Source organism: Mastigoproctus giganteus, chromosome 8 (assembly GCF_048544385.1).
Source record: "Mastigoproctus giganteus isolate SK-2022 chromosome 8, ASM4854438v1, whole genome shotgun sequence".
Taxonomy (NCBI): Eukaryota; Metazoa; Arthropoda; class Arachnida; order Uropygi; family Thelyphonidae; genus Mastigoproctus; species Mastigoproctus giganteus.
In genome coordinates, this window is record NC_143582.1 from 70,250,151 (window position 1) to 70,266,818 (window position 16,668).

A 16,668-nucleotide genomic window follows, 5' to 3' on the forward strand; every position below is an offset into this window, starting at 1 on the left:
TCAGAAGCTGTCAACCATTAAGAATATTTTAGCGGAGAATTCCACCAAAACATTCAATGGAATGTCCTTAGTATTAAGTTTCCTCACAGACTTTTTGCACATATGGAAATTGAATCTTATTAAAATTCAAATTTGTGCATAATAGATGCATTGTAGAAACTGAATTCCTCTTAATGGAGTTCTCTTTGCATTCATTCCATTTGGCCAACTGGTAATGCTTAACCACTGGGAAAGATGCACTTTTTTCCAGGGGATTTTGAATTTTAAGTTCTAATTTAGTTTTTAATTTTAAAATATTTTAATTTCATACCTTTTAGATTATATTATTTTAATTTCACTTTTCAACACACTAAACTGTGATTATGAGATAAATTTCATAAATATATATATAGAAGCATTTTCTGATTTATCTGAATATCTTATTAATATTTTCATTTTAAAATGTTCGTGATTCAACTACAAATACCTCACTCCATTATATTATACACTTCAATCTAAAACACTTATCAAATCAATTATTAATGATAATTGATTTGATAAATTAATAATATATTATACACTTATCCAACCTATAATTCTCTTTTATCAAATCAATTCCTCTAAATTACTTCCTTAATGTTTTTAACATCAACTCCAAACAACGATGCCAATTTCCTTTGTGCCACATTCACAAGGAAATGAGATTTTTAGCCTGCCCAAAGAATGAAACTGAAGTTAAATTATGTGTCATTCTTTTATATCTTTGAAATGAATTCATTAAACCTTTCATGAGTGAGCTATATGTGGATGCGTGCAGCAATTCGTAACAGAAACACTGTTTGAAATGACCTTCAAAATGTAAATTGTATTTCCCAGAGCCCACATATGAAAATCGTACATTGCCATTTGCACTCGTGACACAATTAATACCATAAACTGATTACAAAATAAATCAGAATTACTGTATTAGTTAACTTTTTTTTTTTTGTGAATTCATTTCTCAGACCATAGAAATGAGACACTATACAAGTATTAATCTCACAATACATTAGCTAAAAATTGTTTTTCCATTTCAAAAAAACTACTGCTTTCATACAGCTGAGGTGAATTTGCATTCTATTCATGGAAGGTTCCTCAAAACTGGAAGACATTTTAGATTATCAGATTCTATCAATTGAGAGAATAAAAAAGAAACACAGTTGTTAATAAGAAAAATCAAAAACAACTAGTATCATTACACTTTTCACAAATGGGTTTTGATGTAGAAGCACAAGTTAAAAAATCCTACTACTGCACATTATAACGTGTTACAACAGGAAATGAAAGCTGGGTTTAAGGTTATGCCCCAGAAACAAAGCAACAATCATTCCAGTGGAAGAGTCCATCTTCTCAGTGTCTGAAAAAAGTGAGACATGCCCAGCCCAAGAGCACGTCTGCAGCATTTTTTGGCAGTGGGGATTGTAATCAGGAATTTGTTCTAGCAGTCAAACTGTTAATTAATGATAATATTTAGGGGTTCTTAAACATTTGAGGGTATACATTAAGAGAAAACATCCAGGAAAAAGTGATATGATCAAGGACTGGTTTCTACATCACAACACTGAGCTGACACGCACACAGTGCCTCCGTAGCCAGGAGCAGCAGTGCATAGCACACTCTTCTTGATTAGCATTAGTAGAGGCATTTGATGCAAGAAAGCAAGCTTATGCAGCATCAGCCAAAAAAAAAAAAAAAAAAAAAACCACTTCCACTTCACCCCTCTGTTCATTCAAAATACCTGTCCAGCTGAGCCTTAAACTTATTTAGGCTATCAACTTCCACGACAAGGGATGGAAGTCTGTTCCACCAACCAATCACCCATTGGCAAAAGGCAAATTTCCGCACGTCTATCCTACATCTGTCTTTCCTCAATTTGAATTTATGCCCGCTCAGGTGATTATTCTGAGCAAGAGGAAGAATCCCATCAGCATTGGGCATGCTCAAACCATTCAAGGCTTTATACACCTCTATCAGATCACCTCGCTGGTGCCTAGTCTCCAGACACTGTAATTTGCAAAACTTAAGCCTTTCTTCGTAAGAGCACCCCATTGTTCCATTCACTAATCTTGTTGCCCTTCTCTGTACTCGTTCCAGCAGCTCTACATCCTTCTTGAAATGAGGCCTCCAGACCTGTATACAGTACTCTAGGTGTGGCCTGACCATTGCCTTATACTAGGGAATAATCACCTCCTTATCCCTGCTAGAAAAATTCCTCTATATCATTGACAATACACCATGAGCTACTCTTGCAGCCCGTCTGCACTGCTCAGAGAACTTCATATCTGCCTGCACAACCACCCCCAGGTCCCTTTCATTCTCTACCACTGTCAGTGTAGTACCACAGAGTTGATACGTTGCTCTGGGGTTGCTGTTTCCCATGTGTAGTACTTTACATTTGTCAATGTTAAACTTCATTTGCCACCTCTCAGCCCATCTGCTCAACCTTTCCAGATCCTGTTGCAGCAGCATAGTGTCAGTAGTGTCCTTGAACCCTGCCTACCTTTGTATCGTCTGCAAACTTTGACATTAAGCTTGATATACCATCATCAATATCATTTATGAATACAGAAAACAATAATGGACCCAACACTGAGCCCCGAGGGACTCCACTAATAACATTAGTCCACGACAAGCAGTGTCCATTGATTACCACTCTCTGTTCTCAGCCTCAGCCACCCCTTTATCCACAGCAGCAATTTGCCTCCAATGTCACACTGCTCCAATTTGTGCAGCAGTCTTCCATGTGCAACAGTATCAAAAGCCTTCCCAAGATCCAAGTATATAATATCAAAGTTATTCCCTGCATCCAGTTCCTTTGTGACTGCATCATAGTATCCAATCAAATTGGTCAGGCAAGACTTTCCCTTAACAAAACCATGCTGTGTCCGAGCTATAACTGAAGTCTTGTCTAAATGATCCTGCAGTGCTTCTTTAACTAGTGCCTCCATTAATTTTCCTGGAACAGAAGTTAAACTCACAGGTCTATAATTACTTGTGTCAGCCTCTGATCCTCCTTTGTGAATTGGGGTCACATTTGCACATCTCCAGTCTGTGGGTACCTCCCCTGAGTCCAAGGAAGCTCTCATAATTATGGCTAAGGGTTTGCTTACTTCCTCTGCTGCCTCCTTTAATATAACTGGATAGATCCCATCCACCCCGGGTGCCTTTCTTGTGTTTATCTTCAACAATTTCTCCTCCACTTTACTCTCAGTTATTACAAGATTCTCTAGCTTACTGCCAGAGTTGAATACACCTCTGGCTTTCCCCTCGCTAAATAACTCCTCATGTGTGAATGTCGATGCAAAATATTCATTTAGTTTGTTAGCTACCTGAGCAGGATCATCAACAGTTGACCCATCGATATCAAGTGGTCCAATCTGATTCATCCCCTTCCTTCTAGAGTTTACATAAGTAAAGAACTCTTTGCTGTTTTTCTTTGCATCCCTTGCCAAAGATTTCTCGTAATCTGCCTTCGCCTGCCTAACCTCCTTTGTAACTTGGTTACAGATCAACTTGTATCTATCATAGGCTTCTGTGTCATGTGTTAATTTGTATGTATCCCATGCATGTTTCTTCTCTGCCATATGCCTTATCAGTTCATCTGTGCCTTATCAGTTCATCATTGTGTAAAATTCATCTGTTGTCTCTACCGTTCCCACAACTCCACTAATCACTTGGAGCTCTTTGACTTCCTCTCTTTGCAACTTGACTTTCTTCAGTCCAACTTTCCTAACAGTGAGGTAATTTTCCTTGGTGAATTTAACGTTCACAACTCCAGCAGGCTTCCGTTTTCTAGTCACACCAATCCAGCAGGTCGAGATGCTGAGGATTTTGCAATTACTAATGACCTAGCACAGATTGTTCATTTACCTACAAGAATACCGGACAATCCTAATCATACAGCCAAAACGCTTGATCTTTTTCTCACAAACAACCCTTCTAAGTACAAGGTTGAAGTGAGAGGTCCTTTAGGCACTTCAGATCACAACTTGGTGATTGCCTCTTCTCCAATGGAACCTTTATCTCATGGCTATTCCCAACCTCGTATTGTTTGGCATTACAAGAATGCAAAATGGGATGACCTGCGAGACTTCTTTTCTTTGGTCTGATTACTGTTTCAAAACTTCTGATGTCAACGTTTGCTCAGATCGTGTCAGTGAAATTATTCTTGCAGGAATGGAATCCTTTATCCCACTCTCCACTTTAAAATCTCGTCCTTTATCTAAACCTTGGTTTTCCAATAAATGTGCTAAGGCTGTCCAAGAGAAGAACGTTGCATATCGTAATTGGCTTGTTTCTAATTCTTCAGTTTCATTTTCTGCCTACACCAAAGCTCGCAACAATTGTAAAGCAGTTATTAATCAGTCCAAACTAGAGTTTGAACAGGCTAAGAGTAGAAAACTTGCTTCTTGCCCTAATGGTACCCGAGCATTCTGGTCTCTTGCCAAAGCTATTGGCCGCAACTTTTGCCCATCTCTGCTCCCACCTCTATCCAAACCAGATGGTTCTGTTGTCACTTCAGCCAAGGATAAAGCTGACCTGCTAGCATCCCATTTTTCTTTGAGCTCATGTATTAATGATCTTGGTAAAACACCTCCCACCATTCCTAACACGCTCCATTCAATGCCTCCTGTGGTCTTCCGTCAAAAGGATATCAGAAGGATTTTGATGAATCTTGATGCTAAGAAAGCACCAGGTCCTGATGGTATTTCTCCGCTTGTTCTCAAAACCTGTGCTCCTGAACTTACTCCTATTCTTTGCCGCCTTTTTTCACTTTCGTATTCCAAAGGTGTTTTTCCTTCTGCTTGGAAATTTGTTCATATCCAGCCAGTTCCTAAAAAGGGTGACAAATCCCTCCCATCCAATTATCATCCCATTGCAATTACTTCTACTCTTTCTAAAGTAATGGAGAAATCAATTAACCGCCAACTCTTAAACTACCTAGAAACCTTCCGTCTGATCAACGATCGCCAGTATGGATTCCGTCAGTGCTGATCCACTGGTGATATTCTGGCTTATGTTACCCATTTATGGACTAATTCAATGGAAAGGTTCGGTGAAACACAAGTAGTTGCTCTTGACATCTCAAAGGCTTTTGATCGTGTTTGGCATAAAGGTCTTCTAAACAAGCTTCCATCTTATGGTTTGCCAACTGTTTTTAGTAATTGGTTATCCAGTTTTCTCTCTGATCGCTCACTGAGGGTGATGGTAGATGGCTCTCTGTCTTCTAACTTCTCCACTAATGCCGGTGTCCCCCAAGGTTCAGTTCTTTCCCCCACTCTTTTCCTCTTGTATATCAATGACCTTCTTCCATTGACTGGAAATCCTATCCATAGTTTTGCCGATGATAGCACATTGCATTCAACTTTCAATTTTGAGAAACCTTGTCCAGCTCAATCAGCTTCAAGTTCTCGAAAATCTGCTGGCAATTCCTTAAATGCCGATCTTCAGGTAATTCTCCAGTGGGGCAAAGACAACTTAGTTGATTTCAACCCTTCTAAAACTCAATCTTGTCTTATATCTCGCAAAAAGGATTCTTCTGCTCCTATGCTTATCTTTAGTGACACTCCGATTTCTAGGCAAAATGATGTATCTCTTTTGGGGATCACCCTGACTTCTAATCTCTCTTGGCACAAGCACATTACAAATATTGCTTCCTCTGCATCTAAAAAACTTGGTTTTCTCTTTCGCTCTCGGCGTTACTTTTCTCCCAAACAGCTGCTCACTCTGTATAAATCGCAAATCCGCCCTGCCATGGAATATTGTTCCCACATCTGGGGTGGTGCCCCCAAAACCTCTCTCCAGCTTCTTGATTCCATTCAGAAGAGGGCGGTTAGGTTAATTAATGATTCATCTCTAACAGAGATGAATCATTAATAATAACACGCACCGTTTCTGCTGCGTGCCGTTTCTGCTGCGTGCCTCTTCTACAGATACATCCATGGGCACTGTTCTTCTGAATTGGCTTCTATAATTCCCGCTCTCTTTCAAAACAGTCCGAACACGTGCCGCCACCAGCCAGCATCCATTTGCTGTCCAACTTCAGACCCACAGAACCAACTTTTCATCTTCCTCATTTATTCATTCAACTGCCGTTTTCTGGAACAACCTTCCTTCATACGTATTTCCTGAAAATTACAATCTACAGAAATTCAAGTCCAATATCAACAAATATCTTCTTTCGTCTTCTCAACCTCCAACCCAAGCACGGTACTAAGTACTATAGGTTATAATACCTCTCGTGTTTGGGGTTCTCATAAAAAAAAAAAAAAAAATCTGACATCCATTTAGGCCTAAACCTTGAACAATATTTCTTGGTTGGCATGTAAAGCCTAGTAGCTTCCAAGTTAAGTTCTTTGAATGCTTCCCATTTTGCATTTGCTGTTGGTAACATCATTAGTTGGTCCCACTGTATAGAATTTAAATACTGTCTCAGTCCATCATAGTCGCCTTTACGAAAGCAATAACCCTTCCCTTTACACCTAATGGTAGTTACCTCTTTGAGTAAATCCCACTTCAGCACACTGATCACTGCCACCTAGTGGTTCATTTATCTGCAGATTCTTAATGCATGAAGAATCACTGCTGATAATCAAATCAAAGAGTATTCCTCCCTCTAGTTGCCTCCCGAACATGCTGATGTAGAAAACAATTGTCCAATAAATCCACGAAAGCCTTGCTAGGGTGTGAGTGACCAGCCCCCAAATTCCAGTCAATATCTGGGAAATTAAAATCTCCCATTATAAGACTCTGATTTACTGGCCCACTCTATTTCCCTGTACAGTTTCTTATTATACTCATCAGAGTCATTAGGCCTATAGCACACTCCTACTCTCAATTTTGATCTCCCAATGCTATGTCACACCAAACTGACTCGACACTGCACTGTCCAGCGATGTCCACTGGCTTCACTTCCTTCGATTTTATGTATTTCTTAACTAATAGCATAACCCCTCCTCCCTTCCTATCCAGTCTATCCTTTCTGTAAACGTTGTACTCCCCAAATTCCAGTTCTGCATTCCTTATATCTGTGTGACACCACGTCTCTGATATCCCAACAATATCTGCCTTTGATGTTTTGAGCAATACTTCAAATTCATCAAATTTATTTACTAAACTCCTAGCATTGGTGTACACGCAAGTATACATGCACCTATTTCTATTCTTAGCTACCCTAACACAACCCATGTGTTTACTTGTACCGCAATGACTCCCAGCAGTCTCTGAAATATCCTGCATCTTGTTTTTCAGGCTTCTGCTCATTCCAATAGAAGGAGTGCAAGAATCTCTTTCACCTCTGCCAGTGGCTACTGTTAATCTATTCGTCTTTGTCTCCCCCCAAACTAGCAGTTTTCCGACCCACCTAACACTGCCTCGATAGAATCAGCAAATATTCTTGCACCCTTTCTATTTAAGTGTATCCCATCCCTGTAGAAGCAATCTCTCCTGTTAACAAGTACAGTCCAGGCTGAAAAAAATTCTACCCCTTCAGCCTTGCACAATCTTTCCAGGGCTGAATTGATCGACAAGGCTCTCGTCATATACTCCCTCCTATCGTGTCTGGGCAGAATTGCAGACACTTTCAAATTCAACCCTATTTCATTGCAGACACTTTCAAATTCAACCCTATTTCACGGCTTTTTTTCAAAAGTGACCTGTACTTGTTAAGAAATTCTGCCGGTCTCCTACTCTTGATATCATTAGTGCCAACGTGTACAACTATATCACCTTTTGTGCCCTTAAAAGATGATATCTGCTCTACGTCATCAACCTTTGCCCCTGGCAGACATACCCTGGTCCTGTTCCACCTATCCTTTTTACAAAGCATGTTCTCCGTTTCCCTGACAATAGTCACCAACAACTACTAGTTCCTTTGGGACCAGCGCATTCTGCCTTGGGGGTTGCTGCTGTGTTGCACAATGACCAAGTGCAAGCTCTGGCGTTGATGTGGGCAGCTGAGAGCTTGATGGGCCCCTCAATTTAGTTCCTTCGAGGGCATCCACCCTGTCCTTCAAGCTCTCATATAGGCCCATAAGAACGCTGAGTTGTTGCCTGATTTCGATACACTCCTTGCATCGCGCACACACAAAGACATCCCCCATGGCAATATCATGTCCCGTACCTGAATGCTCCGCAAACATCATGCAAGCTGTGCATTTTAGAGCTCGTGACCACCAAGTATGGAAAGGTCAGGGAATGACCACCGCATATCCCCGGAGCAATACAGCCTAAAAAAAAAACCACACACACACAGCTTTGTACTGGAACTATTTAGCTGTGGTTTGCCACTCTCCATATTCTCAGCAACTTCTTGTTTCTCCAAAGCACCTCAGAGGACAGAGATTTGATTTTACAAGTCATAGAAAGAATTACAAATAGTACTGAACGCAATCTGAAAATAGGAGTTACAGCATTTTAACAGTATCAGAAATACAGGGCTCCATACACTAAAGTATAGGGAACTTCATTTAAAGTAACAATGCCAACCTGTAACTAAGGTAAGTTTATCCTTCATTACTAAACCAGTTCAGGAATTTTGGCTTGCACCTCATATGTATAATGACATGCTACAGAACAGGAAAAATATTAATTTCACAAAAACGAATTACAGCTATATGCAAACCAATGTTACACATTACTGTTTACATTTCTGAATTAGTATGTAATGCACTCACCTTATCTACATCAATCCTAACAGCTGACTGTACACCAAACACATCCTGTATCCACTCAGGACTTGCAGACATTCCAATCCAAATACACAGGAACAAGCCATTCTCTAATATAAGTGCAATAGTGAATGAATATTAAACAATATTTTAAAATAAAATAACAGATTAAATACATATATTTTTAATTTAATTCCTATAAAGAACATCATTTGTTATTTTTTCACTTTAAAATTTCAGGTAATAATAAGCAACTATTCTTATAAAAAAAAGTAAAGGTATTAAAAAAAAGAATCACATGAGCACTCACTCATTAACAACTACACAATGTTTATTTATATTTTTAACTTGCCAAACAAGCTATACCATTAAAAGTGGCATTTGAAACCCATGCTCATATAGTGTTCCATTTATACTTATGTTAAGGTACTATGTAAAAAAAAAATTGCCACTTGACACTAATGCTCTTATCACCCATTTCACAAAGTGCCCCCCCCCCACACTCAGAGTAAACTTCCATCATGATGCTCCTGTTATAATGCTTCCCATTTATAGTGCTCTTTATGGCTGGTCCCTTTGAAAGTGCTATAATGGAGTTTACTTGTGTGTGCACATGTGTAGCAAGAGTCTGCTGCTATAACAGCTCAAAAAATAAATAAAAAATAATAAAAATAAACAGAAAAAACAATTTGTAACACAATTCTGGAAGAGCCAAATTACAGCTTAAATTCATAAATGTGAAAAAAACACTTATGAATTTAAATTAAAAAGAAATCAAAAGAAAAGAATTTGTTGTATTGTCAGTTCTAATCTTTATCCATTTTAATAATGTTTATTGCAAACAGTTATAAAGTGAGTGGACTTCAATTCATAGTTTAAGAATGCCCCATAAAGATCATTAAAAATTAGTTACTGATCACCTTCGAGATAACATTGAACAAGAATTAACTTCTTTCCTGAATAAAATGAGGTTACTATTTTTCAAGGCTTCATTTCTGTATTTTTATCTACATTTTTCATTTCTTCAAACATCAAAAAATTTCTGTAATATGTAATTACTCTCCCCATCCCAAGGCATTTTTTTTAACAATGATATACAGGAATTTTGCTAGCAGGGATAAGGAGGTGATTGTCCCTTGTATAAACAATGGCCATCCCACACCTTGAGTACTGCATACAGGTCTGGAGGCCTCATTTTAGGAACGATGTAGAGTTGCTAAAACAAGTACAGAGAAGGGCAATAAGATTGGTGAGGGGAACAAAAGGAAATGCTCTTACCAAGAAAGGTTTAAGTCGCAAGTTCCTAGTCTCCAGATGCAAATTGTAGCGTCTATATACATATACCTCAATCAGATCACTTGCAAGGTGATCTGATTGAGGTATATAAGGCCTTGAATGGTTTGAGCAGGCTCAATGCTGATGGGATTCTTCCTCTTTCTCAGATTACAAACTTTGGGGGGGGACAAAAATTCAAATTGAGGAAAGACAGTTGTAGAATAGATGTGCAGAAATTTGCCTTTAGCCAGCAGGTAGCTGATTGCTGGATCAAACTTCCATCTGTCGTTTGATGACTTAAATAAATTCAAGAAAGAAGTAGACAAACTTTTGGAGTGAATAGACAGGTGAAATGGGAAGGGTTTTTTTTTTGGCTGATGGTATTAAGCTTGCTTTCTTGCATCATATGCCTCTACTAATGCTAACTAAATTGGTTTATTTTTACCTTAAATATGTTGTTCTTGTTCCATTTTTAAAAATAAATTGCTCATCTCAACCAAACTGAAACACAGAAATCACAAAAAAACATGAATATAATTCAACTTTTGCATGCCAACTGCCACTCTTTCAGACAATCACTCACCAAATGGCATAATGGCTACACTACTTTTGGATTACTGACATTGGGTTTTATCAATGATATACAAGAATTTTTACAGTAGAGAGAGAGAGATAAATGTTCCCATTGTAAAAACTGATGATGGTTAGAACACACATTTAATGCTATATCCCAGTCCAGAAAATTATAGTTGTTTGAGAGTATATGAAAAAAAAAAAAAAAGGCCACAGGGCTAGTTACCCTACTGGGGGGGGGGGAGGTATTCTTACAAAAGGCATTATTTCCTTCCTCGCATTTTCTGTGGGCTCAATATTGGAAGTGACTCACAATGAATTTTTGGTTGGGTTTAAGAATTCAAAAGAGCAGCAAAATAAATCTCTGCCCTCTAAGATAATGCAAATAAGAGGACAGATTCAAACATAAGGAAATATGAGTAAGGAAATTCATATTTAAGGAAATCTGCCTTTGGTCTCAAAGAGTCATTTGCTTTTGGAAGAAGCTATCACCTTGTAAAATCAGAGGGCTTATAAATAATTAAAGAGAGATTGGATAAAATGTAGAGTTAAAAATAATAAAATCTAAAAATAAAGCTAAAGGGACTTTTTATTTTGTGGCAATTGCTATATAAGCTTTATTCCCTTGATTACATAATTTTGACATTTTAATACTAATTCAAATTGAAAATAACTGATCTTTACCTAACAAGTAAACTCCATGGTCTTCAATCTTCTCTATAGTACATCTTAATGCAACAGGCATGTCTGTAGAATTCACATCTATATCATGCTAAAAATAAAGACAAAATAAACCAAATTTGGTAGTGAAATTTTTCACAAACACTATAGCATTTCTCAGATGATTCATTTTATATCCTTTATATTCCAAATGTTCATATCTTTTAAAATAAAATTATTATTTTATTTAAAACCTTTTAAGGTGCTATTTCAAAAATAAAAAAATATATTTTTTTTTATATAGATATATAAAAAATATATCTTTTAAAATAAAATTATTATTTTATTTAAAACCTTTTAAGGTGCTATTTCAAAAATAAAAAAATATATTTTTTGAAAATCTGCCAAAATCTGAACTGAATCTATAATATGTGAAAGGAATATCATTTTCGAATTTTATTTGAATTGCAGTTTGTAGGACATTGTTTTACTCCCTATTTTGGAAGGATGTGGTAAGCCAGAGAAGAAAGTCTTAAATTAATATGAAGTATTCTATGGTTATTCTGGAATATAAACAGAAAATTCAGAAAATTTATTTATTTAAAAAAAAGTTGAGTGGCAGGAGACAGAGTGGTTATTAATGACTACTGCTCTTCACGGAGTAATGCTAGTAGTGTAGTCCTTCACTATTTAGGGTTGGGTCCACTTTCCATTTTCAATATTTATTAGAGACAAGTAAATTTGCTAGTGATCCAAAGGTTAGAAGGATGGTAAATGACAGGAATCAGAGTATGCTCTTCACAAAGAACCAGAGAAACTAGACAGATGGGCTAAGAATGGAAATTTAGGTTTAACATTGATAAATGCAAGGTACTGCATTTGAGCAACAGTAATCCCAAAATAACATACCAATTGAGTGCTGGCAAACTCAAAGTGGTGGAAAACAAAGAAAAAACCAGGGGTAATTACACAGCCTGGCATGAAGTTTCCTGGGAAAATTGCAGACAAGTTGCTAAGACAGCTGATGAAGCTCAGTTGATGGTATTCAGGACCTGAATTCAGGAACCACTTCAAGGAAGTAACAAAAAATCTTTAGTTTCTTAATGTTTCAGAGGATTCTTAATGTTTTTTGTTTTACTATCTGAAGTGTTAAAAGTATGGATTCATTATTTATTTGGTTTCAAAGCATTTAAATTGTTTTTACGATGTGGATGTATTGTATTCTCTCACTCAAAAATTAAGGTTGGTGAGGCAATGTATTTTGGGGTCAGGCTTTGGGTCTGCAGGCCTCCGATTCCGTCGTGCATTGGATCATTGATTTTGTCTAAGAGAGTGTGGAATAGATGTAAACTATTTGTATAGTTGATTCAACAAGAAGAGTATCAGCACTGAAGTGTTCTACAAGACACCATAGAGGAAATTTCTCCTTTTCTTAACTAATTGATATATAACATAGAACATATTGAGCCTTTGCAGCTCTATTATCTATTAACTAGATATGAATGGATTAACTACTGATGATCCCTCAAGTTATGGCAAACTGAATGTGTATTTTGCATCTACATTCACATGTAAAATATTTTAAGGATGGAGATGCCAAAAGTGTATCAAGTTCTATCAGAACTTGATACACTTTTGAAAATGGAATGGAGGATGAAAATGGAAGAGAAATTGTTGAAGCTAAATGAAAAAAAAGGCACTTGGGGCAGATGGGATCTATCCGGTTATAGTAAAGAAGGCAGTAAAAAAAATAAGCAAACACCTTAAGCCATGATTATAGGAGCATCCTTGGATTCACGGAAGAGCCCCTATGGACTGGAGATGTGCAAATGTATCCCCAATTCTCAAAGGAGGATCAGAGGGAGACGTGTAGCTACAGCCCTGTTAGCTTAACTTCTGTTCAAGTAAAAAATGGAGTCACTGGTTAAAGAAGTAATGCAGAATCATCTAGACAGAAATACAGCTGTACTGCAAGTCATAGCATGTTTGCTAAGGTGAGATTTTTTCTGACCAATCTGATTTCATACTATGACACAGTAACAAAGGAACTGGATGCAAAAAAAATTTTTACATCTTTACTTAGATTTCGGAAAAGCTCTTCATACTGTTGCACATAAAAGACTGCTAAACAAATTGGAGTAGGGCGAAATTAAGGACAAGTTGCTACTATGGATAAAGGGATGGTTGAGTGGACGAAGACAGTGGTTATCAATGGGCTCTGCTCTTCTTGGACTAATGCTATTAGTGGAATCTCCAGGGTTTAGTGCTGGGCCCATTGTTGTGTCTATATTTATTAATGATACTGATGAAAGAATATCAGGCTCCATGTCTAAATTTGCATATTATTGCAGAAGGTTGGGGGGGGGGAAATCACAGTAACCAGGGTATGCTATTACAACAAGATCTAGATAAATTAAGCAGGTGAGATTAGTTAGTTAGTTATTTGGTTTTTAGGAGCATTAGCAACTAAGGCCATATTGCTCCGGGATATGCAGTGGTCATTCCTTGACCTTTCCGCATCCTCCGTATTTGGTGGTGACGGGCTCGAACCCCGGTCTAATCAAGAAGCGTGTGCTGCGCACTGCTGCTCCTTCCCACCTGGCTACGGAGGCGCCGCAGGTGAGATGAGAAGTGAGAAGTGACAATTGAAGTTTAATATTGATATATGCATGGTAATTTATGTGGGAAACTATTCCCAGATTAATATACTAGCTGTGTGGTACTGTACTCAGGGCAGTGGAGAATAAAAGACTTGGGGATAATTGTGCAGTCAAATATGAAGTTCTCTGAGCAGCAGACAGGCTGTCAGGACAGCTCATGGGGTTTAGTTAGTGATATACAGAAATTGTTTGTTTGTTTGTTATTTGGTTTTTAGGAGATTGGCAACTAAGGCCATATTGCTCCGGGAATATGTGGTGGTCATTCCCTGACCTTTCCGCATCCCCCGTATTTGGTGGTCACAGGCTCAAACCCTGGTCTAATCAAGAAGCGTGTGCTATGCACTTCTGCTCCTGCCCACCTGGCTACGGAGGCGCCAAATACAGAAATTCTGCCAGCAGAGATACAGAAGAGATTATCCCATTGTATAATGCAATAATTAAGCCACATCTTGAGAACTGGATACAAGTCTGGAAGCCTCATTTTAGAAAGGACGTAGATCTGTTGGAATGGGTATCGAGCACTAAGATTGATGAGGGGGAGCAAAAGGCTGAAGTGTTTCTTATCAGAAACACTTCAGTTTTGCAAATTGCTGCATCTAGAAACTAGGCACCTGTGAGGAGATCTAAGTGAGTTGTTTTGATTTGAATGGATTGAGTAAGTTCAATGCTAATGGAATCCTTCCTCTTATTCAGACTATACATATGAGGGAGCATACATTCCGATTGAGGAAAGATGGTTCATTGTTGGAACAAACTCTCATCTGGTGCTGTAAAGGTGGGTTGTTTTAATAAATTTAAAAAAAAAAGAACTAGATCAACTGTTAGAGGGGATGGACAGGCAAAATGGAAGTACTGCCCTGTTTTCTTTTTTTTTTGCTGATGTGTGTAATCATGCTTTCTTGTATCAATTGCCATTAATACTACTACTACTAATAATAAATCAGGTTTTTTTTTAAGGAACTGTTTAGTTATTAACATTTAATAACTAAATAAGTTGTTAAATCAATTAGCATGTTTCACTTTATTTTACTTTTCCAAATTCTTCATTCTTTACCATTAGTTGCATGGGAAATAGTCTCAAGCAAATGTGTATTTTCATTGATATTTTCCAATGTATTCTTTGAATACCAGTATAGTGCAGTTTTAAAAGTGTATATTTTTAATCACTGTATTTATCACTCATTTGCCTCTATATAATTAGAAGTCTCTTTATTTGTGATTTATAATGGTATATATTTGTAATATTTCATATTTTTCTTACTACAGTGTAGAAGCTTGAACAAAAAATGATGGTAGGAGTATCTTACAAAGAAAACACTGTTAACATATGTTTACCAGAGGAAGAAGCCTTGGATAAAGATAACAGGCTGAAGAGGCTACATCCATACTATTCGCTGCTAGCATCACAAAACCACGGTCATCAGTCGTCATTTCTTGGGCTGTAAAATATAAAATTAAATGAAAAATAGCATTAATTAAATTTAAAATGTTATTTAACTTTTATTTTAAGAGGATATTATTAAGTTATTTAACACATCACTAAAGGTAAAATATATACTAGCAGGGGCCATGAAGGTGGATTTAAATTTTAAAATCCTCAATAGCATAGGTAGTTAACTCTTGGCATTGTAACATGAAATGCCCTCCTTTTTTTGCTCATTAAGTGCCTTTTCCTCCATTGTTTTGTTTATTTTTTCCTGAGTACTTGAACTAGCACATGGATTTAACAACCAAACCTCAAAGCAATAACTGAAATAGGAAACATATAAGATGAACATGCAGTAGTCTGAAAAAGCAGGAAAGAGGGAAATTACAAGTCCTGCTTGGTCCACATGGGACCCTGTCAATCCCATCTAATAATCTGCTCAACCCTTCCTTAAATTTATTCAAACTATCCTATCCCTACCAATTGAGTTTGTTACAACGACCAATTACTCTCTCTGGCTGAAAGAAATTTTTATACATCTATTCTGCAATCATCCTTTTCCTTTACGTGTATTTTCCCTAGATAGAAAAAGGATGCCATCAGCATTTAGTTTATTCAATCCATTTAGAGCCTTAGATGCTTCAGTCATGTCTCATTGCAGGTGCCTAGTTTCCATTCCAGATGCTGCAATTTTCATACCTGAAGTGTTTCTTGGCCAGAGTACCCTTTCACATCAACATTACTCTCCAGCTAACATAAAGAATTCCTGAATGAAAGTTTTGACAACAGGATGGTTTCTAACTGCTACTCTGAAGTTTATGGCAAAGGAATGGCATGGCCTTCAATGTCACCTGATTTAAACCCATATGATTTTTTCAAAGGAATCCACAAATCCCTCTTGCTCTGAAGAAAGTGAATGATAATTTTTTCTGCATCTAGTAGCCCCTTAACAGTATCACTAAAGACTACTAACTTTAGTCAGTTTCAAAATATGGTACATGAAAATTGTTATTTTTTTGTTTCAGCTCATATTTGGCATGCAGGCTGGAAAAGGTTTACCATCACTGATTAAGATGATCTAACGACAGGCTGCCTAGGTGAACAACAAATTCAAAAGTCCCAATCTATGTCTGGATATTAAGGCCCCCCCCTCCCTCACACCCACCCTTCATAATAAGGCATGATTTCCTTGCCAAGTACAATATACTTAATGCATCCATGAGGTCTGTAGCACACTCCTCCTGTTTTTGTTGTTTCACTCTTTATATCACCAGACTGATTCAGCATTAACTTGGTATTCCAGTGGATACATCTTGAATCTGATCAGAAGCATAACTCTTCCTCCTGTTATGTTCCTGTGCACACTGTACTCACCATATTAAAATCC

The 16,668-nt window shown here is 37.5% G+C and overlaps 1 protein-coding gene across 2 annotated transcripts in view; it reads right to left on the reverse strand.

The window, feature by feature from the left end:
• The window catches only part of Sec24CD (COPII coat complex component secretory 24CD), a 334,964-nt gene that overhangs the window by 27,603 nt on the left and 290,693 nt on the right, over positions 1–16,668 (reverse strand). For both annotated transcript variants that reach the window (XM_090380568.1, XM_090380567.1), the window contains exons 18-20: positions 15,191–15,294; positions 11,220–11,307; positions 8,694–8,797 (exon numbers count right to left, since the gene is read on the reverse strand). In XM_090380568.1, coding sequence (XP_090236694.1) covers positions 8,694–8,797; positions 11,220–11,307; positions 15,191–15,294 — 296 coding nt within the window. The remainder of the gene's footprint in view (positions 1–8,693; positions 8,798–11,219; positions 11,308–15,190; positions 15,295–16,668) is intronic.